The sequence below is a fragment of the Puntigrus tetrazona genome, chromosome 16 (assembly GCF_018831695.1).
Source record: "Puntigrus tetrazona isolate hp1 chromosome 16, ASM1883169v1, whole genome shotgun sequence".
Classification (NCBI taxonomy): domain Eukaryota; kingdom Metazoa; phylum Chordata; class Actinopteri; order Cypriniformes; family Cyprinidae; genus Puntigrus; species Puntigrus tetrazona.
In genome coordinates, this window is record NC_056714.1 from 8,026,659 (window position 1) to 8,053,349 (window position 26,691).

General features: G+C 38.9%; 1 protein-coding gene and 1 long non-coding RNA gene across 8 annotated transcripts in view; one reads left to right on the plus strand and one right to left on the minus strand.

Annotated features, from left to right (window-relative positions):
- The window catches only part of mib1 (MIB E3 ubiquitin protein ligase 1), a 47,468-nt gene extending 20,941 nt beyond the window's left edge, over window positions 1-26,527 (minus strand). For 4 of the 6 annotated variants that reach the window (XM_043260656.1, XM_043260654.1, XM_043260651.1 and 1 more), the window contains exons 1-12: window positions 25,286-26,527; window positions 23,516-23,687; window positions 21,383-21,512; window positions 19,501-19,605; window positions 18,858-18,924; window positions 17,845-18,049; window positions 17,340-17,523; window positions 15,670-15,814; window positions 15,191-15,357; window positions 13,490-13,597; window positions 11,184-11,381; window positions 9,989-10,140 (exon numbers count right to left, since the gene is read on the minus strand). In XM_043260656.1, coding sequence (XP_043116591.1) covers window positions 9,989-10,140; window positions 11,184-11,381; window positions 13,490-13,597; window positions 15,191-15,357; window positions 15,670-15,814; window positions 17,340-17,523; window positions 17,845-18,049; window positions 18,858-18,924; window positions 19,501-19,605; window positions 21,383-21,512; window positions 23,516-23,687; window positions 25,286-25,514 — 1,862 coding nt within the window. In that variant the 5' untranslated portion in view covers window positions 25,515-26,527. The remainder of the gene's footprint in view (window positions 1-9,988; window positions 10,141-11,183; window positions 11,382-13,489; window positions 13,598-15,190; window positions 15,358-15,669; window positions 15,815-17,339; window positions 17,524-17,844; window positions 18,050-18,857; window positions 18,925-19,500; window positions 19,606-21,382; window positions 21,513-23,515; window positions 23,688-25,285) is intronic. The other 2 variants (XM_043260655.1, XM_043260652.1) reach the window with 1 other exon arrangement.
- On the plus strand, window positions 645-5,398 carry LOC122360232. 2 transcript variants are annotated; one of them, XR_006252792.1, is made up of 3 exons: window positions 645-752; window positions 862-978; window positions 1,181-5,398. It is a non-coding gene; the product is annotated as an uncharacterized LOC122360232 (long non-coding RNA). The 2 variants fall into 2 exon arrangements; XR_006252791.1 differs by lacking the exon at window positions 645-752 and having other exon boundaries at window positions 763-978.
- Window positions 26,528-26,691: the final 164 nt, after the last annotated feature.

Below are 26,691 nucleotides of genomic sequence, written 5' to 3' on the forward strand. Positions count from 1 at the left end.
AGGTGCAACAGCTGGCTGCTTTTATGGCTAGTGGCTTTCCATTTACTTTCAAAAACACCAATGGCAGGTCTCTGAAATCGATAAACGATAAGAGTCAACTCAGGGTTTACAGAGAAAGGGTAAAACTGTTGACAACTAAAAGTTATCTGCAAGCTTCAGCGATGCAACAACCTGCATGTTTCACAGGCTGTTGATGCACTTTGATTTTTAAAAATAAAACTGATACTTTTAAATTTTAACCCAAAAAATAGCATTGCAGATGGCACAGGCTTGAAGGATAAAACTGCGGTTTTCAAATGATGTCGATCAGAAATAAACTAGCCAAGCACTTAAACGCTAGAGAGATCTTGAGCAGTCATGCACATCTTCACAGAATTCACTGAGAATGCACATGCTAGAGATGGGAGGGAGGAGGGGGTGAAAGTGCTGCAGTTTTTTCTGCCCGTTTTTAGAGCAGCAGCGACAGCTCCTCGTGTCAGCATGATGTCTATCCCTGCCTAAATGTAAGCCGTGAGTATGCTTTCTTCACCCGGCTCCACCCCTCCCGCTTTACCACTCTTGTTCCTTCTCCACAACACTCGTTCACTAACCCCCCACCCACACACCCCCCCTCTTCGTCAGAGAAGCTGAATCAGCGAGTCGGGCATGCGATGGCTGCAGCAGCTGGAGAACTCCGGAGGTCATTATGGCTCTTCACACACAGGAGAGAAGAAAGAGGGAGGAGCAGAGAGCGGAGGAAACTGAGCTGACAGGTAATATATGCTCCCTGTGCCTTCCTCCCTCCGGACGGGAGTTTGCCCCCCATGCCGGCTGGTCCGCACTGACGTCTCTGCTTTTTTCTTCTCCGTTCCGGATGCAAAGGGGGTTAAGCGCGTGGCCGGTCAGCTGCGGTGTGGTCGCTTAGAGGGAGTGGAATTTACAGCTCTGCAGCAGCATGATGAGAAAAACTACTTCTCTGGGAACACCTTGTGAAATAATGTAAGTGCTTCCCCCTGCAAGGAAAGCGGCAGGGATGTTTGAAACAGCCGGACAGACAGGTGTAGGCGGAACGGAGGAAAGTTGCTGTCATCTGTACGGATTTGCTTGCTTGCTCGCTCGCTAGAATACTGTTTCCACCACCTCGCTCGTTTGCTCGCTCTTATGCCCTACCTCACTCTCTCCGTGTCTCTTGCTTTTCCAGTGCTGGTCAGGCAGCAGGCTGCTGCAGCACAGCACTCTCTGGTTCATTACCTCCTCGTGGCTGCAGCACCGTAGACATCTGAAAGACTGACTCAGAAACTCAGTGTCCCTGAAACGTGCAGCTTTTATCTTGGATCTTTCGCTCCGGGGCACTTTCAGACGGAATACAACTCTATCGGGATGGTTACACACTTTGCCAACACTAAAAATTTTTCAGTGGTCAGCCGCAATTACCGGAACCATGTTTGGTGTTTCAAGACAGCGGGGGGACAGGTGTACGCTAGCCATGAAGGGACATTGGCGTCACAGTGGAACGCAAGTTTCAGGCCAGCTAGGGGGTGAATCGGATTGATGTAAAAACAGATGTGCTGGCATATTAAATCTCCGGGGAGGGCGGTTCGGTGGCTGCTGGATATGTGTGTCAGTGAGTGAACCCACAACACCCAGGGTAGTAACCCAGTTTCTCTCTGTCTCTCTGCATGCTTTCCAATCACTAGGCAGGGGCAGGGCTGTAGTGCTGCAGTGCTATCTCCCCCTCTCAACACACTCATCCCTAAATCTTTACTAACACTGTGGCGCCACAAGGGTCCAGCCATACCTCGCCATCATATCTAACCCCGTCAAGCACCACAAACTCATCCAGGATTTCCACCCCTGCCCAGAATAGCCTGTCTAAGTGTCCTTCTGTTTCCACCCCAGCACCTCTCCTTTTGGCCTGGTATTGGATAGGCTCCTGAGAGGAGGGGGATGAGACAGGGCGGTGTTGACTTGTGGAATGTGTGGAGCTGGAGCAAAGATTCATTAGAGAGCTACTGAACATTTCATGCTGCCATGCAAACAGTTATTGATCTCTAGCACACAGCATTTGGGTACTAGAGAAGCCTCTAGAATAAACACACCCAGGTCAACTCTGGGGGGAAAAAGGGAATATGGGGGGTTCGCAGGAAAAAAAGAAGGGGTTAAAAAAAAAAGGAAAAAAAAAGAAATGGGAAAAGAGAATCAGCACACTCGTAACAAATCACTATTGCTGAGTGGGCATTAGCTCTTGCATGTGACCTCTGGCCTGGTCTGTGTGGCTAAAGCCCAAATCCTGCTCACAATAGCTTCCTGTTCCACTTGGATCAACCTCATTTTTGGATCTCAGCAACCAGTCTGACATACAACTGAGAATGTGGTTAAACAACGGACAAGCAGATGGAAAACGGATGAAAACGAGATGCACAACATATTCAAGACACTGTTACATTAGAAATGCGCCTTTTTTCCTAAGGAGTCTTTTGAACTTTCATAGACAAGAAATAAAAACAAGGAAACAAGGACAACACAGGAACAACTTCCTCTTTTTCAACAACGTTTTTTTTTTTTTACAGATTTCTGAAAGAGAACTTTTTACCCAAAAAAAACAAAAAACATAGCAATTCTCTTTTCCAGATTCTCTACGGATACCCCACATTCTCGAGGACAGCCAAGGTCAGCAGAAGATTTAAAACTGAGTGAACCCCAATATGTGTAACGCGTACTGAGAAAACTGCATTGGGATGAGGCAAAAGAAAAAAAGCGTGACCTAAAGAATCTGTGAAAGTCACCTTATGTTATAATCCTCTGCATTCTGCAGGATGGTTATAAAAAAAGAAAAAAGAAAAAAGATCTACCAACGTGATTAAAATGTGTTTGGTAACCAAACCAATGTGTTTGGCCGCGTTAACCAAACATCATATCAGAGAAGGTAAGGAAACTCAGCTGTGTCTGGGGCTGCCTACTTGGTGTACATACTTCTTTATGTGCCCATATGAACATATGACAGCTATGGAATGTAAAGAAGTATGTATTCTTGGTCAGGTGCTGATCCTCAGTTTATAAAATGTGCCATGATCCTCTGCATCACTGAATATGAGTACATGGAAATAGTGTGATGGATTTTGTATCTGGGGTGCAGAAACTTACTGCAGCAGTGGATTCTGAGAGAAGTTGCTGCTCTTTTGGTGACTTCACCAGCAGTCCACACCGCCTCGAATTCAGCAATTGCCATGCTAGATAGTTCATTCTGATAGATTCTCATGCTAGAGTTAATTTCTGCAGGTAGACTAACATTAAAACAACTGGTTGTAGTGCCCACTTTCTTGGTGACAGAATGAGTTCAGTCACTGCTACCTACAAAATTCCAATAACGGCCCGAGACATCGCCATATGAACAGGAGCTCCTTTCATTATTGGAGAGTTTGCTGCATTCTAAGCTTTGAATTGTGGCCAGCTGCAACTAAGATCCTGTTTCTGCAGGAGCGGCATGCGTCAGAATCATTAATACCTTAATCTTTTTAAACTTGCCTACAGAGGGTAAGTTTAGGACAATTTAGCCTTTTTTGTCCATTAAAAGTTAGATCCTGCTACAGGGAAGCTGCTGAGGTAACAGTTCCATAAAGGTGAGCAGAACTTGGCTAATAAAAAGGAAGCTTCTCTCACATTGTGGGATAGTACCGTTGTCTGTTTCACCCTGCCACCCGTTTCTGCCCCCATTGTTCATGTTTGCTAGGCTTGCCAAATGCTTTGCTGGACCACAGAGTAGTCAGATTAGAGCATGGAAAAGTGACAATGCAGGATCAGAGTCGGGTCTGCCTGTCAGCTGATTCCAATTGTCCTCTACAAAAGGTAAACGGGGGCCTTCAGAAGAGGACCTCTTTTTCAGTTTTGGTCCACTGGTGTGTGCAGCAGGAATCATTGTGAAAGCATGAATGTACGAGTAGAACAAATGTATTATACAATGCTGAACTTTTAAGCTGATCAACAGGTGATGAAAACAGTCATGTTAGGGCATAAGGTAATAGAGGACAGTTATACTTTCAGGAGTTTGCTTACCATGGCACACCACATCATATATATATATATAGACTTATGGTGATGACTAAGGTCAGAGCATTGCTGCAATCCTCGCTCACTCGTGCTACCCATCAAGAAAAATGTGAAGTACGCATTGTGTGCAAAGATACAGTAAGGGTTTTTGGTCATGACTGGAGCCTGGGAGAGCTAGTGGCCCATTTTTCTGAATGTCAGACACTCCCGTCTGTCCTCTGTAGGGCTGTGCTCTTTCCATTTTTGTGCACCGCTTGCTGTATGGTTCGCTCCTGTCAGTCGTGTGGCTGTGTTCCCTCTTTCTCGCCCTCAACCCTCAGACTGAGTGACACCCACAGCAGATGCTGACATTATCAAATGTTCAGCTGCTGTCCCTGGCTTTTGCCCTCTTATGGCCAGTGTATTTGGGGGCCGAACTTTGTCCAGAATGCCGCAAGCGAGTGTCTATGTAGAGCAGGGAGGGGGATCTGTGGTGTAAATAGCATTTTACTGACCCCTCTTTAATGAGCGCCATATTGAGCAGCAATGACCCATTGCTTACACTCTCAGCTGGCCACCTGCTAAAGAGCTAAAGAGGCTTTTTGGTTCCATCTAAGCTGATGGACAGTGGACTGCGTCTTACAAAACAACACGCGCTCAACTGTGCGTCACTGAATTGTTTTGTGGAGCTGTGGACTATAACGGACATGTAGGTCTAATATGTCTTTATAAGTCATTTCAATATTAGCACACATGAGCAGTCTCGGAGGAGCTCCCACCACACTCCCTTATTGGATTAAATGGGCAAATTAATCCTACAATTTAGCCAAGTATGACTGAATCTTTTAAAAATTGAGAAAGTGACAACTACAAACAGCAGCACATGCTGACATCTTGATCGCCCAAGCGACACTCTGCCCTCGGCAGGCTTAATCCATCAGCTGCTGTAATTGCTACAAGACTTGCGGACACTTGACTCGAGTGCACCACGATGGATTATTATCTTTTTCGCTGAGGACATTTCTCTTTTTTTTTTAACAAAGAGAAAGAAAACATTTGGAGCGCAATAAAACTTTTTTTTTTTTATAGTTAGAGAAAATCTGACATCTGAAACGAGCCCATGCAACATTTCATGTCATGTTTCACAAAGTTTTACTGCTTAAACAGGGTCAAATAAGCTGTTTTATTAAATAAGTCTCATTAACAGCAAACCACAATGCTTTGCTAAAGCTGGTAAAATGGAACCAAATCACCTCTTCAATGGATTTGGTCCCCTTCAACCAGCTGTAGCTATGCTTTGATGACAACATGAATGGTTCTATCTTGCTTTTTTTTTGCTTTCGCAGGAATTGAGATTTAATCTTATGTTTTTCAAATAAATGTTATTACAAAATATTGTGATTGCCTTTTCTGCGAGCTGAAAACATAACCTAATAGAAAGAATTTGGTTCGAAAATAAACGCATCAGTAGCCATTCGAAAGCAGGCAGGCATACAAAGTTTTAAAAAGAAAGTAATGTGACGCAACAGGGGCGTTAAGTTGGGCTAAGGACAGGTGACTGACATCCGCAACCGAATATCTGAGTACACATGGAAACGGAGAGCAAAAGTAAGTTGAGGGAGAGGGGAGGAGAGCAGTTGCAGCACGAGCTCACTGCGACACATGCGGGAACGGTAGCCTGCGTGCCTCTCGGTAACCCTTCTCTGCCTGTATACAGGGGAGTGGAGATAAAAACCAGATGCTTCTAAGTGTGGGGGGTTGTACACACAAATCATACACTGAAAGAGTCCACCAATTATGGCCCCTGGCACATTGACGCAGAGCAGACATGCGGTGTGAACCTCCCTCTCCTCTGCATCAGAGCAGCATCCTTCCTTCAGTCACATGGATCGCAACGCTGCATCATAATTTCACCCATAATTACGCTGATCTGCCACCATGCCATGCTGAACCTGTGCTGCACCTCCATTCATGTCACGCATCAGTTTATATAGAAATAGTTAATATAGAAATATCACATCCATGATTTTATTTCTTCACATTAAGATTTTAGGTTAAAATATATAGAGTATGGTTCATGATTTAACTGCTGTAATTTGTAACTATTTATCTAATAACACTTTTAGTTGTTTTTTTTTACTCTTTAATGATTGTCCTGTGTGTAATAAAATAAAATGTAAAACAGACATAATGTAAGACACAATTACATAAGTATATACAACATATATATAAAAAAGCTTGTTTTAATAAATTTAAGCTAAATTTAATAAAAAATAAACATGTTGTGGAACCAAGCAAAAGCATTCTTTTTATACCTTGAATACTTGTGCGTACATTTTCATACAAATATCATAAAATAATAATTTATCAATTAATTAATTGCACATTTCATAAATGATCTTGCTATGTCGAAGTCATGCCTGCTATGCTAAAAAATGTAAAACTTTAATACAATAAAACAAAAAATATTAAGCCTTAAACTACTTGGTTTCTTTGTAAGATTTTCATTTTCAGCTCTGTGATCAACTAAGAACGAAGAAGGAGGAAAACATTAACCGAACAACAACAGTAAAATTATAACACTAATGTTTATGGCTTAATCTATTTTTATTTTGGTGGAAAACTGCAGAGAGACCTTAAAGCTTCTCCTTTGCTGACAACATTAATAAATGAGTGTCATTAAAAATTAGATGGTTGCAGCAAGTTGCGTTTTCAAATACATTTTATAAGCCACAGCAACAGCAGAAACAGAAATACACAGCATGCTATACTGTATATTCATAAACTGCAGCCTGCATACATAGTTAGAATTCATTTAAAAAATAACTGGCTAATTGGCGAGTAACTAACATTTATCTAGCAGTTGTGTTATCTTTAGCATCTCAGCCAAGGTCAGAGTCCCAAACACCAAATAAAAATCAGTGCTGGCGAGTATTCATTATTCATTTTGGACTGGCTGGGATGCAAAGGGTATCCCCCACACCAGCTGCTAAACGGTGCCACTACATTCTGCAGTGCCTTCAGAATGCAATGCATAAAAATATTTGCAATCGCAGCATTTTGAATTTGCTTAGTAATAAAGGCCATTTTAAACTATAAATCTTTCCTACAGTTTCCAACATGTACTTCTCAGGTTTAAAAATATGTAAAGCGTTATAAATATAAAAAAAATGCATCTGATGGATTTGAAATAAATGTACGTGTAAAAGGGAAGTTACTGACCCCAAACGTAATGTTTAATAATTATACAAGTATTACAAAAATATTTGTAAAAATTGTTTTAATTTATGTTGCAAAATTACACACTGAAATTGTTTTAACTACCGTAAATGAAAAAAGGCCCTGGTTCATTTCTAAAAATATATTTCCTGAGTTGCTTAAAATCAAGCAGAGAACTGGCAATTCACATGACAATACAGCAGAGGCGCAAAAAGCCTATAATAATCTGTGCTGATCATTTGCTTTCATATTCAACGGTTTCTCTATAAACATAAAACACCTCATTGACCAATTATTGTCATTAGAGCCAAGCTCTGTTCCTATGATACCGTTTCCACTAGAAGCACTGGATGTGATTGCTGGCTACGGCTCGAGCTAAGCAGCTGAAGAGCGGCACACAGCAGTGCAAACGAGGGTGAGAGTCCATGTGGCGGTTAACAAACCGGTTGGCCCATTTGTACAGTAGTAATACGGGCTGTGCAGCGGCAGCCTCTGCAGGGCCTGTTTGTAGACTCTGTTATGAGTCACGGGCTATTAATCGTACTGTTTACAGTGCTGGAGCACAAGTGCCTTCCAGCAGCCATCCAGAGAGCCACTGAGAGGAACCAGTCCTGCTCTCAGCCTGGGACTGTCATAAACACACAGGAGAGGAAAAAAAAAAAAAAAAAAAAAAAAAAAACGTATAAAAAAAATTTACACACACCCAAGACGCAAATTAGCAATGCATAGATAAACATGGCCAATGTTCAAGAAAATATAAAAAAAATATAAATAGACAGAAAAGTCTTTTTTAAAATGAACACCTATCAAGGAGTTAAAAAAAAATGTAAAGGAACAAAGTGTATATGCATACCAAGAATGCTTTCTGACAGCCCAGCAGGTTTGTTTGATTTGTCTAGCTGTTTAAAATTCCTGTGTGAGGTTATAACTGTACTTACAACAGCCATCATTGAAGAAGGCCGGTTGAGGGACACATCGATGTGTTAATAACTTTAGGAAAACATGCAAGGATGGAAAAAGCGTAACATTTTTTTCCTGCCGTATAATGTTTCCTTGATTAAATCTAAATGGTTAAAAAAGCTGCAGTTAAGCAACTACCTACTGGTTTTAATTCCAGAAAGTAAGACTGATTGCCACTTGCTTAACGGCTAGTTAATCGGTCAAGTTTTTAAGACGCAGTTACTATGTTTATGTAACCGACCTCTGAGATGTGTATTCAAGAGAAAATTAAATATTTTTAAGCGGCAAACCAGCAGGTTTTTCATGACCTAAACACATACCGAAAAAATAGCCAACAAGGACACAAGCCTTCGGAACTAATAAATGCGTACTCAAGTCTGCACAACAGGACTGGACTGAAAAGCTTCAGCACAGGAAAGAAAGAGTGCTGCGCAGAGGAGACTGCAGTGGTGGGAGCTCATGCGAGAAATACAAGTAAATGGTGAGCTGGAAGAGAGCTATATATCTTTAGGACTTTCTGATGGTGAAGGGACAGGTTCTGCTCCCAAGCAAGGCTCTACTGTACAAGCGAGCCATAAATAATAGCTCCGGGCAGTTCTTCATCCACATAGTCAATAAAAAAGGATCCCCGTGTTGCCATTGGGGGATTGATCATTTTACTGAGGCACTTGTAACTTATACAGCAATTTTCTAGTACAAAGGTGCACAAATGATAAAAATCTATACCCATTTTATTTGCAATGAATAATATGTATATTTAGAGCTAACGCATTAAAGGGATAGTTAAAAAAAAAAAAAAAATTACCCTATGATTTACTCACCCTCAGGTAAACCTAGGCGCATTTGACTTTCTTGCTCTAGATTAAATAGAATCTGAGTTGAGGCTGTTCCAAGTTTTATAATGGTAGTGAACGTGTTTTTTTTAATGTCCAATAAAAAAAAAAGTGCATCCATACTTCATAAAAATATTACACACAGCTCCGGGTGGGGGTTAATACGTTTTTTTCTGAAATGATTCAATGCCATGCCTACGTCCAAAAATAAACTAGAGATTCTGGTTTAGAAAATGTTTTAAATATGGATGATTGATTCTCTTGAGGGTGAGTCAATCATGGGTTGGTTTTGATTTTTGATTGAACAATACCTTTAATGAATTAAATTATGAAATAGTTAACCTGGTTAAGTTATATTTATTCATGGACACTTCTTGTATTAATTATTGTGCTTTTTTATAAAGTATTAGACGCTTCATCACAACTGAAATGACTAAAAAGAAAAACTGTGGCAAGTTTTACAAGATGCTTGCAACAGTATGAACAAACTTAATGTAAAAGCTGTGTCGTAGGAAATGGTCAGACAAATCTGACTGAATATGATATTTGCAAAAGTCCAAATTTCCAAAAAAAAACAAAACAAACAACAGCTACTAGCAGAGAAAAACTGAACTTTATTATTACATTAAGCGTGAGAGCGCCCTCTGGCCTTTGGATGGAGATTTACTACTGATCACAGAACCGTACTTCACTGAAAAATGCGCAATAAAATCGTGAATATGATTTATTTTCTATTATTTATGCAGCTGTAAATGCAATCAAATACGAGTTCCCACCGTAGTTCAAGCTTGCATGCAAGTGAGCATCACCATTCATGAAGCAACAAAGCTAAATGTGCCGCAGGGGCCTCCAAGTTGTTCTGCCCAGGCCCCAAACAGAAATGAAGCCGCTCAAACTCAGAGATGCGTAATTCTCATTGATCAAGCAGAATTCAACCCAAGTTATGACGTGAAAATTGAAAGTAGCCATACCTGGGGTTCCCTCGCAGAGCTGCGTGATGAAGTGCGTTGAATCCGTTGTTGTTGGTGATTGTGACATCTGCGCCCGCTTCCAGGAGCACAGAGAGCATGTCATCCCTCTTCTTGCTGATGGCATCATGCAGAGGCGTGTCTCCCTCTGAGTCCTGCAGGGGGCAGCATTAAGTTAAACACTCTTTAGTACGCGCTGCTTTGCTAATAACTGAGGGTGTGATTGTGACTTGATGTGCTGTTACCGTAGAACGGGCTGAAACATGCTAAATAATACAAATGCTTAGCAAGTATAATAATAAATGCTGGCATTCCATGGCAATGCTGTGATGTGATGGCATTTGCTTTTGAAAAGCAGCCAACCCAATCTGTGCTGATTCAATGCTGAATAGAAGGGAAAACTCTAAAGTGCCCCAGGATGTCAATCACCTGGGAAAACAGCATCCCCTTATCATCTATTTGTCTGCTTTACAGTATAAACAGCATATAAATCAAATAATCCTTTCAAAACTTTGCTAAAAGCATATGCAAAAAAAAGAAGATAGAAAAATCACATTTTTACTGGAGGCTAAAACTAAAATGATTTGGACTTACATTCACAATTTTTGTTATATATTCTAAAAATCTTTGGATTCCTTCTCGTTCTTACTCATTTATTTGAACACATTCAAAACCACAGTAAAAACAGTTGCATTGCACATTTAAAAAGAACTCTTTTCTATTTTAATACATTTAAATTTATCCTGGTTATGGCAAAACTAATTTCAGTGTTAAACTAAACATAGGGCTGAACGATTATCACATAAATCATAATTGCGATTATTTACATTAAATTAATGTTTATAGCATTGCTTGAAGAAACCAAATTTTTTAATAAAAAAAAAGCAACAAAATTTTGCATTTTAAAAATCATGTTATTTTACATTGCAATGATATCTCACAATATCTAGTATATGATTGTTTCTTATCAAATAAATGCAGCTTTGAGGAGGATAAGAGACTATTTCAAAAATCTAAAAAAAAAAAAAAAAAAACTTCCAAAAGTTTGACTGATTGTTTATAAGAACTACAAGAAGCTACTCGCTAACTATCAGCTTTAGCTTAGACTGTGTGACCAAGAGTCAGTCAACAAAAAGTAAGGAATGGAGTTCTCATTATAAACTGAGACACAAGGGATTAAAACACTTAGACGGATCACCTGCAGACTGGGGTGGCAGCCAAAGTCGAGCAAAGTCTTCACCACCTGTAGGTGGCCCTTGTTGACAGCGATGTGCAGAGGCGTCTGTCTGCGTTTGTTTCTGGCATTCAGGTCAGCCCCACCTCGATGCAGCACCTCGATGACAGAACCTTCGTCCCCGAAGGCTGCGTGATGGACAGCGCGGTCTCCATCCTTATCCTGAAAGAGTCACACGTCAATCACTGTCACGATCCTCATTTAAACACATCGCAGTCTGATTCCAGTGTCTGACTCTAAAGCTTTTACAACTAGAACTGGCCTAGAAAAATAAAATGCCGAGGAGGGTATATGGACACGCTGATTACTGAAGCAACTGCCTTATAACGATGCAAATCTTCTGGTTAATTAATCAGGGGACTTCGCCTAATAATCTATCCGTTCCTCCGGCAAGACGTTCGGTCTGTTTTTCTCCACTGGACCACAATATTTCATTAAGGATTCCAATATGAACAAATTGGAAAAACAAACATCCTTTAAACCGTAATACATTCTATAAAGACACCGATTTTTTCGCATTCAATCTGTAAAAGTTCAATTAGCGCTGTTACTGTTCATCTAAAAATATATTTTAAAAAATTAAATAAACATTAGACGAAAAACTTTGAATGAAAATCAGAAATTTTGCTTAGTCCTTAGCAAGAAATACAACAATTTAAATATATTACTAAACATGAAATAAAAATTAAATGACACCGACCTATTTAAAAACAACAAATGAAATGCACATCAAGATTATTAAACTCGTAAGAGAAAATTAAAATGATGAAAACTAAAAATAAAGACCTTTCAAGATTTTATGTAATGTTTGGCCATTTAAATACGACATACCACAGCTAACTATTGTCACCTTCCTGGTTCTCTGTGAATTACTTTGTTGTCTCTCACAATCCGTAACAAAACAGAGCAGGTCACAAGTGATTCGAGGAAGTCTACAATCAAAGCTAACATCATTGACAACAGCATGTATGATCCTTTCCACAGCAACAAGCTCTTTCCTGCCCCTGAAACATCAGACACCAGGACATAAATATTCGTGCTTGATTGTGAGTGGAGAAACGTTCACGTGGCTGGAATGACAATGCCTGTATTTCCAGGGTCCTGTTTTTTTTTTTTTTTACTCCCTGCACATAAGCAAACAGCAGATATGCTGACTGCAAGCCAACATTAACTTATCCCCATAATATGAGAATCAGGGTTCAGTTAACATTACATCAATGTGCTTCTAAAGCACCTTAGGCCTTTTCTTTACAAACATATTTTACTTAGAATTCTTATTATAGCAATGTCTAAAACTTTGATTGTAATGTTATCAGTGCAAGTTACTTGGAAGATCATTCCCATTGGTCAAACTGATTCTCTCTTTAATCAAAATATCTTTATATATTTTTGTCCTTATATTATGCTGATATATTTTGCTACAATAATCACAACAGCATTTAATGTTACAGGGATACTCATTATGAGCGAAGAAGGTAACAAAGATGTTATATTATTATAAATACTGGAATTAGGTATATTTTATAAAATTACTACAATTATAATTACTTAAAATATATTTGTTAAACTATAACTATTCATTAAAATATATAAAATATTATTAATGTCTTCATTTGCAAGTTCCTCTTTTATTGAGTTTTAACAATGTAGTAGTTATTAATATTTCATTCAATCAAAATATTTATTTTATTACATTAAAACTAATTTTACATTAAACAATTCATAATAATGTTTCTTTTATATAACCATAATGTTATAATGATACATATGGAAAGGGAATTTAATAATAGAAAATTTATTTTGGTGAATAAAAAGCAAAAAAGTATTTTCTTTGCTTCAAACATAAAAAAAAAAATCTTATTTTGAGCCATAATCACAAATATAGATTAAACCATCCAAGCTTCTCATTTGTTGACAATCCAACCAGTTAGAAAAAAAATTGGATTCACTGGATCTACACAAATCACACAAATATTTTGGAATTACGTATGGTGATTTACGACCAAAAATGATTCTGGCACATTAAAAATACACAAGAAAACTTTTCACTCAATTCAATGATGGATATTTCTATATGCTGGCCAACCAGCTCCATGAGGTCTCTCTCACGACATTGAGGTGTCTGAACTACAAACAAAAAAGATCTAAGTGACTTAAGGTCAGTAGTCAATCCACAGCATATCACCCTGTTCCAAACACAATAAACTTTGCAGGGGAAAAAACAGCCGTAAGTCACAATAGGCGGTTTAGGAGCAGGATTCAAGACATACCTCAGCCTCCAGGTCCACATTATGTTTCAGCAGCAGTTTGAGGACGTCCACATGACCATTCTGGCTGGCTGCCTGCATGGCAGTGTGTCCTGCACACTGCCCGTTCACCTGGAAATAAAAAGACAGGTTTGATCACATCGTGCTATTTGCATCTCAGGTTCCATGTTTGTGTCACTCTTTAAAATTTGTCTGTGTGCACGTGCATGAGCGTATGCTCAAGTGTCTATTTGTGATCTGCAGCATTGCGGTAAGTTAAACCAGTGTGCAAAGGCATGAATATTAATGCTGGAGCCCCTGGTGTATTTGCAGGACATGTCTTGTCCTGCTGAGCATATAATTTGGCCAGTCACCATAGCCAATTTGACTTCCCTTCCTCTCTCTCTGTGCTACAAGCAATTACTTCAGTGAGGAGCGGCAGGGCACTGGGCCAGGCCTGGCACTAACACAAACCCAAAAAGTGGGGGAAAAGAAGACTCAGACTGATCGAATATATTAAAGCAAAGTCTTTAGCAGGTGACAAATGAATATAATGCAAATCCAGACATTTCTATTCATTTATGATAACTGGGCTATTTAATCAGGATTTTCTTAAACTTTACATATAAAATTATTTAACAAACACACAAAAAACCATATATATATACACACACATATACATATATACATATATATATATATATATATATATATATATATATATATATATATATATATATACATATATATACATATACATATACATACATATACATACATATACATATGTATATATATGTGTGTGTATGTATATATATATATATATATATATATATATATATATATATATATATAAATCACCATTTAAAAATTCACTGACTTTTCTAGGTCTTCCATAACCATGTGAATAATTATTATACAAAATATCACTGCTGTATCATGTTCATTGCGCACTGCGTTCCAGAGTCTAGCTTCTCTGTTCCAAACAAAACTTGGACCAACTTTCTTCTCATTTCCTTTTAATCAACATTCTGTGCAATCACTGGTGTAATCGAACAGTTTCCCACTGTTTTTGTGGTAAGACCATTGAGAGCTTTGAGATCCAGTGATATTCATTTTAAAACACCTCTGTCAAAATACTTAAAAGAAACAATTGTTTTAGCTGCATGAAGAGACGGCTGACAGACTAAACCTTTATTTAAAAGAATGTATGTGCCCATGTCTTCATATGAATGATTGTTGAATACTTTCAGAATGTTAGAATCTAGACTGAAACAGTTCCATATTCCATAAACTGAGTGTTTCAGACTCACAGGAGTTAAAAAAAAAAAGAGGAAAGGAAGTCTCATACATATAAGAGCAGCCATCATTCTTTGATTGTGCGTTTGATCTGATCTGTGAGATTCCAGTTTTAACCAAAGGTGCAGCAGTTCAAAGTGGTCTTGCTCCAAATTAGAACCAGTACGTTACTTGATCAAAGTACTACTTGCGTAAGTTTCTTCTTTCTAACTTGCACTCTCTTGAATGTAAGAACTGCTACCTATTTGATCAGATTGAATCAGATTACAGTGTCTTGTAACAAGGGCTTTTACATCTATAACTCTAATTTGGTGAGTTTAACTGTGTTAAATGGAAAATATTTCACACATACCGACAGCAAATAAATAGCCATTTATGCTGAATAATAAGTTCTCGTGTGCGTGTTTGTTAGGATAGAATTCTTACGTCCACATCGGGTCTCTTCAGGATGTCCTCTACTTTGGCTAGGTCACCATTGGCCGCGGCCTTCACCAGCTCTTCATTAATGTCTCCAGACTCCTGCGTCTCAAAAAGCTTCTTGAGGAGCTGAGACAGGCGCTCTGTAGGCATAGAAGGACTCTCTGTCAACACTGCTATAGTGTCGCACAGAGTACACAATGACTGATGAGAAATGGATTGATTTTTCTCATTCGGGCAAATCAATTAATGCCACAATATATAATTAAAATCAGAGGCAGAGAAATCTTCACAAATCACCCCAAAATAAGTCATTTTTACAATATTGGTTAAAATGTCCATATGCACGACCATAGTGTTCAAATACATTTTTACATTTTAGAAGTCCAAAACTATAAATACAATGCTTAAATATGGGATGTACAGTATATAAACTATCCCACTATTCCCATAAACCACATATGCCAGTGCAAGTGTGTGTGTATTACCTCCAGAAGCGTTAGTAACAGCAGATCCAGCAGGAGCAACTTTAGTGACAGCCGCTGGATTGTATGTCCAGGATGTCCCACAAACCTCGACTTTGAGGTCACTGTCAGAATAAATCTGTTGCACTCTTCCCACCTTCCCAAGGGTCTGCACAAGAAAAAACATGGGTATATGAGTGTGTGACTGTCCTAAAAGTTCTATTGCATTTATGCCATTTTCCTTTCTAGGCTCTAAGCCTTGAAACTGCTGGAATGCTAGACATTTTGTGTGCAAACTGCACATTACACACAGGTACAAACACCCCTGTGAGAGCAACATCCTAAGTACTGTGGAGGCAGAGAGAGATGTCGAGAGAGATGGTGGTCAGAGAAGAAAATCAATAAGTGTAAGGTCTGGCTTTTAAAAGTGAGATTGGCTCATTTAAAAAGAGAATACCCAAAGGCTTCTAGACTTGCAGGACCATATCTCATCTATATTGCTCATAACTGAAGCTATTGGAATTCTGTTAAGATTTGTCCATCGAGGATATCAAAAAGAGGGAGATCCCAGAAATATAAAGCAATCACACAGGCTCAGTGCTTCTTTTAGCATCTCATCCACCGCTTTAGGAGGCAGAGCTGCTTGAAACAGCCTGTAGATAAAATAAAACAACTGTGCTATTGGTAGTAGGTTGCCAGTAGCTGCAAGGGAATCCTCATCAGCCTCTTTAAACTCAAGCACAGAGTCTTTATTACAAAGATGAGGTCTCATCAATGCCCGTGGTTGCTTATTGGTTGTTTTATTTGAAACGAAAAAAAATGTAAATGTCTTTTAGCTAAAAATGTAAAAGTCACTCCTGCATATCGAAACAACTGAAAAAGCTGTTGATTAGTCTCTAGATTTTCTTGTGCAGACTAGAGCCAGATGTCTTAGTATGGAAAAAACGTATATTTTTTATTAGATATATCCATTACACTATATTATAAAGTAACAAATTCAGAGTTTGGCCTGCTGGGAACTATTTTCAGGTGCTACATAATATGATTGAGCCTGGTACGGCAACAAAGTTCCTTGATTATTATGCCAGAATGGAAGTATAGCTCCTAAAAAACTGGCCTAAAAAACAACTCTTCTACAGAAGAGGTTTAAATGTGAAAAATTTCAAAACTCTTTGGTCAATTTCTTTTGTGAGATGCTACTGGTCTAATCATTCAATGCAAAGCTTCAACTGAAGGGGCTAGTGGGGTGTTACTTTAAATATTGCCACATTTTCTGATTTCTGTATTACTTTCTTCTACACAACAGTCTTAAAAGATATTTTGGTAACACTACTTTGATATTATTATGTCTAAAATGTACTAAGTAGCAACTTAGAAACTACGTATGCATGTATGTGTCAACTAGCAGTCATTAAAAGTATTAGCAGACTGTCTGCTTAATATATGCTAACACGATTTTGATGGTGCCGAGCAGATATTATACTAACAATCTACTAATACGAATGTAGTTGCAAATTAATCAGCATTAGTTGCTAAGGAGTTGCTTATAGTTAGTAGAATGGCTATGAATATCTAAAAGGTAACGTGAATAAATTAATAAACCACATATCTATGACATGAGGGTAAGTAAATGACAACAGAATTGTCAATTTTGGGTGAACTGTCCCTTTAAGGAAGAGGTAGGTGATGCTCACTGGCAGCATAGCTTCAGCCCACTCTCCATGTCCTCTCTGGAGTAGTTTGATGCGGTCAATGTCATAGCAGATCTGGACCAAGTCTCCCACCATGAACTGAGAACTGCCTCCCTCAGCACCAGCCGCCACCTCTCCACTACGTACAACGTTTGCCTTTGTGAGCACCGCTGGGTTAAATGTCCACCTAGAACACAGAAAAAAAAAAAGTGCGTTCATTTCAACACAAAGTTGAAGTCACAGGCCTTCAACAGTAGTTAAATTGTTATATTTCCTATATATCATTTTAAATGTCAGTGTTATTATTGTTATTGTTATTGTTATTTAGGTCTTGATACACTTATTTGCCTATTCACAAACACAGCTTCATTTGGATTTGTAGACCTTCTATATTGAGATTTTAACGTACATTCTGTTAATCAACATTAAGAATATACATTTTTATGATTTGTCAATTGTGAAACGAAGCCAAAAAAATATTCATGATAATACAGAAAGAGTGACTGACCTGTTTCCACTGGGATACTGCACGACAATGTCATGGTCTTCATCAATGCCGCAGACGGTGCCTGTGGTGGTGAGCGTTTCAAACATGCCATCAGTCCAGCCTCCGTGACCATGTTGCAGCGACTGAACGATCTCCAGGTCCAAATCGATGTTGACCAAGTCTCCAATCTGCAGCCCTCCTGGGTTCCTGTTTCCATTCTGCTCACCTACAGAGTCGCAAGTTAAAAATTGAAGTGATATAGACAGTAACAGAATGACAAACTAAATTGTTTACTTAAAATAAAATGTGACATTCTGGATATCAGCCACAGTTTAGATGTAAAGTCTTACTGGCTGCTGCGGTGTAATAGAGCAATTACTTAGATTATATACTTAATAATTACTTAAAGTATAACACTTTACCAAAACATTCGTACTTATACCATTCAGTGTTACATGAGTATAGTCACACAAACATTAGAGCTGTACATACTATGAACCAATGTGTGTACTTAAAAAAAAACTTAAATATAAATCTATCATATGTGTATTTATATTCATATACCAACTTATTATGCTTGACTTAAGCTTTGCATGGTGCATTTCAAATGCTTATTGTTACTTCAACAATTAACCCTTGCTCAGTAAGCATGGAACGGTAAGCACTGCATAGGGAACTCTGTCAATTTTAAAGCACGAGACATTTTGTGGGATTACTTCTCGAGTTTTCAATAGTAATTAATTTAAGCTGACCATTCTTGTACAGAACCTAACGATATTGGCTTGAATAGCAAAGAGTCAATTATGGACTGGGGCCAAAAGAGCTTTTAAACAGGAATGCATCACTGTAGCTATGCATATTTGAAGTGTATCCTCACCATGCTATCTAGTGCTGACACCTAGTGGAGGCATCTCATACCATACACTCATACAAATAAGATGCAATAGAACACTTCACTTGACCTACGAGGCTTAAACCCCTTTCAAACTCAAATATAGTCATGTTAAATATTACAAGCCTACTGGAAAGCTTACCCAACACTGGACAGTGGTCTCTGTAAAAAGTGCCTCCTTTGGCATCTTGCACACACTTCAAATCAGACTAAAAGAAAGAGAGACAATCAATTATAACAGATTTGTTAAAAAAAATGTTTTTAATTACTAAACCACAAAACGTTATGACGGTCTCCGATACAGTTGTCTGCATTTCCTCTTTATCCAAATCTAATTAATAATTCCAGTGGCAGATGGCTGCGCACACCCTCCGGATATATTGCAATCACAGACAAAAGCCTTGCCCAACCACAAAATGATTGGCTAAAATTCAGACGTCGCAGAGAGTCAAACAGCCAATGAATGGGCATCCTAGCACTTCGATAACTGAGGCACGCTTTCTGCAGACCACACCCCCTTTGCTCTCTTTGCCTTTGGTCTTCATGTCGAATCTCGCTCTCTTGTGAAGAGACAGAAAGGGAACAGATTTCTTTTATCATGCAGATAGCTCATCCAGCTGCCCCTCACAATGGCTGCCCCGCACATGGCTCTTATAAAGAAGGCCAGCTTATGGGATGACTAGTCTGTGTGTGGTGCAGTGCGTGTAGAAGGGGGGTGGGTAGCAACACAAAGGCCAGTTAACTGCAGTCTTTTGTGCATGTGTATAGTGATGGGGGTGGCTCACCATGCCCTCGAATCCCACTCGGTAGAGGTTCTTGGCCCCATTGTCCCAGAGGACGTAGGCTGCGCTGTGGGGGCTGGCAGCACTCCAGTCCTGGATCTCCGTCACCTGAAACACAGAAGGATGGTGAGGGGAGGGCAATGAGAAAAGGAAGTGATCCAGACAAGACGAGAAATTTGAAGACTTAATGAAAGTCTTTCACTTTAGGTCACATAACTAAAGCACTTAACGGTTAAGCTAACAAACACAATATTCAAAGGCTCAAGAGTTTAGGGACCACGGACTTCCCAAAAAACCTTGTATGAGGCTAAAACGTAGTATTATGAAAACTGTAATTAACGTCTTTTTGCAAAAAAAAAAGCAGAAATACCAAGAAAATGAATTCAGCTTAATTAAAAGTGAGTTTTCATTTCAAGCCAATTTCAAGATTTCAGCTTCAAACAGTAACAAAAAGTCGGAGGTCAACTGTGTTAATAATCCAGTGTCAAACATGTTAAGATTTACTCTACAACAATGTACCATACGTACTTTTAGTCACACGCTAAACAAGATTAGCAATTTGTAAAGGTAAAAACAGTGAACATGCAGCAAGCGTACTGAGAGTCGCAGGAGATTGTATGTTTTCAACCACCAGACACTCCAATCAACATGTCAGTCGGAGTGGCAGAATGCTGCTTTAATTACGATTGGTGAATTTAGCGGTCGAACTCAACGTTTAGGTTGAAGTAGGCACTCTCTCTGAAAGTAGTGCGCTTGAAAGCACTCTTTCAATGCACTTAACTGGAGTGGCCTGAAATATCAGATAATACAAAGACCAAATGAATAGTTGACTTGTACAGTAACCTTTGGCATCTCTCTTCCCTCAAATCATGGCATTAAAAATACTGGTGTTGAACTTATGGGAAATATCAGAGAGCAGCCAACTGCCTTAAAGTATACAAAGTCTCTTAGTATGACAATGTTTAAGTATATTTTAAAAATGCAGTTTCTTATTTGGTTTTGAGAGCAAGTCAACAAATAAAAGAGAAGCGGTGATTTCTTTTTCTTCAGTAATAGATGCTGAATAAATCTATTTGGCTAAAGGCTAAATGTGAACAGCGATTAGCCTAATACTACACTAGAATACAATACATGTGAAAAGACATCTGAATAGACATCTAGACTATTCAGGCAGGGACTATAGGTAGGGCAAACACCTTTTAAACTGCACAAGAAGTGTGCCAATAACTGGCAACTCATTTTAATTGATTTGAATTTTGCATACCTGAGGCTCTGCATTAAAAGTGTAAAAACTGGAATCGACCCGGCAGCCTTTGCAATTGTAGAGTAAACCCTATTTTTAAATGATATTTTTGAACAGTTTGTATATAATATGGTCACAAGAAAACTTTCCGTGCAGTTCTGCAACTTTGTTTCACAGCACTTGTTAAGTTAAGTAAGATGGACTACTTATGTTGCATGATGTAAGTTGAAGCTGCAGTCCATAACTTTTAATGCTCTAGCGGTTAATAAACAGAACGGTGTGTGTCTTGTGGAAGAACAATGTAGCTGGATCTACTTCTCTCTGTTTATGTCTCTGACGACTAATGCAGGTACTAGGCTACTTTGAAGCAGTACCTACCTAAACCGGTCTAAACAGTCCAAATATAAACACTTATTACAGGTGTACCGTAGATATTCAGGACAAGACAAAAACACGGTTTGTAAAATGAATTCATGGTTATTATGTACATTCTGAACACAAAAAAAAGGTTAACACGCCAACAAATTTTCCTTCCGTGAACATGAAAGAGCATAACACAGCTGCATCTACGTGATTTTTTCCGCCATCTAATAAATGATGAGTAAAGAAAAGCAAACATAACCAAACATGTTGAGGCATTACCTTCCCTCTTCTTCCATTCCCGCCATCCTGATCTTCCCACTGCCAATCCACTCCCCGCACCACCCGTCCTCCTGCAAAGATGCCCCGGGCGGTGATCTTCTTTGACTTGCGTCGAGATTCCAAAAGAACCCTGTGCGAACGCATAAAAGCATGTTACAAGTCCAAAAGTAATTGCAGATGACATGCTTTGGAATATAAAAGCATAAGCTATTCAAAAAGAAAGTTGCAGCTAAATATCATTGGTGGAGAAGTAACTTGAAATGCCCCTGAAATGCTCTAGCTGAGAGAAAAGATCCCACCGTAGGCTTGTCATAATTTCTATTGTTTAGATCAGAATAAAAAGGATCATAATCCTGGATCATTTTTTAAATCGCTTACTGTTTGCTTCTAGAGGAGAAGCTTGTCTCCTATCTGGAAGCTGACCCATGCTGAAACACAGCAGACAGTTTCTGATCCTCCAGCTTTGCTGACGCGTGTTCATTTTTCCTCTCTGTGCGCCCCTAACTAACTGCTCATCCCAATACAAGCAATTTCCGAAACACATTTAGGTTATGCGGGCTGCCAAAAAGAGTTGCAAACAAATAAAAATAAAAGAATTGTGCATAAAATGATTGCGTGTACCCCAAAGCAGCTGGAAACCACAGCAGGAGACAGCAGCTGTCAAGGGAAACGCTCAGCGAAAAAGGCCTGGCTCCATCAATGTCTTTGTGTGTTGTACTTCACTAACCATTCTCGCTAGGGAAATGGAGTCACACTTAGTTGAAAGGAGACCAGCTGTTGAGCTGACCTATTGTTTCTTTGAGCTCATGTTGAGGGCAGTTATGGGTGGCTGCCACGAGAGACGTCTAAACAACTGCTAGACTTCTTAATAGCCTTACCATATGGAGACAGTGAAGGAGACGTAACTCAAGCCAGTATAAAAATAAAATAAAAAAAGAAATAAATAGAATGCAACTCTAAATACAGCATATTCTATGCAGGAAAGTTTACTAGGCAAATAAGACCGGCTGTATTACAGATTCACATATGTGTTATAAGAGTATACAAAAACATATCTGGCAACTAGTGAGCATGTTTAATATATTATGGTCGGACTCACACCACAGATCCTACTAAGAAATAGAAGAGCACATATTTCCTGTTTTATGATCATGGCACACTTTCAGTCTATAGACAACTTAAAGTACATCGAGTCATCTTTGCATATACTTGGGTAAAACAAAAAGGCAATTTTATATTATGACCACAGAAAAGCCAATATTCAGAACAGCACAGATGACCTTACATTCACCTGCATTGCCCATTGCGTTTTGAAAAGCTGAACTTTTTAACTATGTTGCAAAACAAACCACTGTCACAAACTTGCTGATGTAGCATCGCACAACACAACGCACATTTTTGTATCAGGTAGTTATTTTGAAACTAAATATAAAGTTGAGACAAGACAATTACCAGGAAAGACCTACCCAAATTAAGGCCAGGCAGTAAAAATGTAATAAATATAGACAAATAAAAACAAATTTTAAAATAACCGACAGCAAGGAAAATGTGTAATTGATGTTAGGTCTTTAAATAAAATTGTATATATATATATATATATATATATATATATATATATATATATATATATATATAATCTCTGTATTTAATAAAGAAAATGATAAACAGTGTCGACGTCAAAAGTTGACAGACACTATTTTAAACTATTATTCCCCTTTCTATAAACATCCACCACACTGCATTTTACCATTCTATTTATTGGAGCAAACTGTGATATTTTGCTTCTGGATGATTATTCAAAATTTCCAAGTTAATTTGCTCATGTTGTCTACTGCAGAGTGTCATCCAAAGCTTGCATTACTCAAGATTGCTCGCTTGGTTCAGGAACAAAAAGACTGAAATAACATTCACTAGCCTCTCTGCCATAAAAGTTTTTTTTACAATAATGTTAACTAAGTTGACAAACAGTTGTACTATTAAAGGCCGGTATTCCCACTGAACTCCAGGCAGTGGAGGAGTGGTCTACCTGTCGCCAGGCAACTGTAGGATGTGTTGCATGATGGGTCTGAAACTAGCCAGAGAACTACCTTGAGAGGGAATAATGCCAAGGAGACCATAGGGAGGAAAACTCACCTCTCACTTCCGGGAGTGGTGATACGGTAGAACCTGTGGCGCAGGTGGTGCTTATCACCATGGTAACAGGTGGTGCAGAGGTCGTAGTTGGTGCACTCCGCACATTTCCATCGGATCCCAATGATGGGCTGCTGCCGACAGGTGTCACACATGGTGCCATCATGCTTGATTCCTATAACATGGTAATTACAATTACTGAACACAAGAATTGACATCCACCTGCATTGCTTCAACTAAAGTTTGCTCTCTCTCTCACATATATATCTATATATATATATATATATATATATATATATATATATATATATATATATATATATATATATATATATATATATATATATCCCATCAGGGCCAGCAAAACCTTCTCTGCTTGCCTAAACATTATAACGTTGTCCATCATGACTTTATTTTTTCCATTAAATGATCTCAAATAATCTATTCTCTTAATTTCATAGTTTTTCTCTTGGTTGCGCTGCTTCCAGCAACGTATGTTTATCCAATCATATTTCAGCAATCGTGTTGCCAGGGTCAGAGAAATCTGCCTAAGGCCTTCAGAATCAACAGCAAAGGCGTCTGTATCTTAAAATAAATAGCAGTGAAAACATTGGATTAATTAATCAGATTTTGAGTTGGCAGACCCAGGGCGACCTAGCAGGCTTACGATATTATATACATGTTTGTTTTCACAGTATTATTATTGTTTCTTAAGTTTTGTGTGTTGTAGACTTGCAAAATTGTAGATTTTCAGTGAATTCTGAATAATATTCAACTTCTGTAAATCTAAATACTAAAGATGAGAGTTGTATCGGTTGTTAAAATACACACCATTGCATTTTTCTTCACCGTTTTATGAATTATTTTAATCTTTCTGGCTTGTTTCCCTGTAAAGCTGCTCTAACTAGTGTTTTCCTCCCGAAGCGTGAGGGCAGACCAGGCGGGGACTTGTGAAAACGGAAAGTAGTATAAGTTGGTTAAAGTGTTAGGTCAAGTTTAAAACGCATGTAATCACCTAATTTGTTTTATACCAAATGTTATCTGTAAGGCATAAATACGTTTGTATAATTAAATGTTAGTAAGCATATCGGGCGGACTGTATGCGTGTCATTTTGTAAGACAATGACTCGGATGGAGATGATGTGCACAGCTGCAGCAACTTTGTAGATTTATATTGTTAAATGAGATACCTGTCTAAGATGCAGTGCTCTGTTACACGGCATTTCTGTGTAATATTAATGCTTTCTATAGCTGTGGCATCCTCATGATGTTATTAAGAAGAGCTGTATTAGTTCACGTAGGGCGGCATAGACAGATAGATACATAAATATATGGACATGCTCACACATGTGTGACCCAGGACCACAAAACCAGTAATAAGCAGTATGGGTACATACTTATATTATACCCATATATTATACATTGTATGGGTCAAAATGATTGATTTCTCTTATGCCAAAAATCATCATTTTTGATTCGTAATATGCACTGCTAAGAACTACCTTAAAGGCGATTGTCTCTTTTTTTTGTCACCTTTAGATTCCAGACATCATCCAAACATCGCCCTATCCTAACAAACTATGCATCAATAAAAAGCTTATTTATCAGCGTTCAGGTGATATACAAATCTCAATTTTGAAGCATTGACCTGTACGACTGCTTTTGTAGTCCAGGGCCGCATACACGGATATAGTAAACTTTCATGACCTGAAATTTCATCAGCCTCGTTTAGATCAGGTGAGAGATGCACTGATGTTATACTGTGAGTCTCACCTGTGGGAGCACTGTCTAAAATCCTCACATCATAAGCTCCGGAGCAGCGGTAATTTGCGGCGGTGCCGTTATCCCACACCACCACCACTTCCTCCGGGCTTTCAAAACTCCTGACGGTGCCGACGTGCCCTTCTCCACCGTCCTGTTTACCCCACTTCCAGTCAGGCCCGCGGATAACTCGAGCACCAACTCCTTCCATCATGACTCTGTTATTCCTACCGGTGGTCATTTAACGAGCAAATATTGTAACGAAAGTAACTTTTAGCGAGCCGTCAAGACAGCTCAGAAAACGTGAGGTTTTAAATGAACGGACTCGTCTTGTCTTACATCTGGGTCAACAGCAAGCGAAGGAGGGCGGTTTAGCTGTTTGGACAAGTAAAAAGATGACCTAGTTTTCTTAAGTCATACAATTAATTGTATGATATACCGACGACAGAAGTAATCTGAAGTACGTACTTAACTGTACAAGTTGCGAACAAATAAATGTATACGTGTAAGGCGTTTTTGCGAAAGAGTTAACAAATTTAGGTTTTAATTATTTATTTAGGACACAATTTTGTGGTAAATGTGGCAATCGGTACATTTCAGTTTCTAACGGCTGTTTTTTTTAAGCAAAGGCCAGTTAGCAAGTCATGGCTAACCAGCTATAGCTAGCCTTCTCAAAGTTGTAAGCGTTTATTCCGCGTTAGCGAAACAGCAGAAAAACTCGATTTAGAAAAAACAACCGTCGTTTTATCGCGAGATGTAAAAATGGTTTGCGAACTTTGCTGTGCGTTCAACAGATGGTCCAACTTTGCGTGACGCGATTCAGAATATCTGCGCGAGCTGCCGTCCGCGAAAAGCTCCTGCAAAAAGCTTCCAGCGCAACTAAGCCAGTTTCAGCAAAGCGTCCCGGTTTTTACTAAACGGCGGTGTAACGTCTGAATGAATGGCTGTAGGTGAAGTATTCGCGGTTCTTCATGCCCGAAACAAATGCACGCGCGGGTCTGTAAACAGCAGCCACATCGCCACGGATGAGGAGACCTTTGTTAGTGCTTTCCCAATAATTCCACCAGCAGAACTTAATACTTCCTTGCGAAAAAAGATTCGGAGGTTATTTCTGAAAGATATCCTCAAAGCCGACCTTTAAGCGTAGGTAATATCAAAGAATAGGTGAAAATGAGGTCTTGAGAAATGTTTCATTGAGGTGCAACTCAAGACGAATGCGTCGCCATTATTGTCAATCAGAGCTCTAGCCAGTGGAGGTGGGACTGTTTGGGATCCAAGCAGTTCCCGTGGCGTAAAATGACGTCACGCCAGGATTTAAAGTGAGCAGAGCCCGGACACTAAATATTTGGTGGAATCTGGCTGTATTGTCTGTCTTGTATTTCAGCGCGCTAATTATTTACCGTGCATCTCAATGTTTG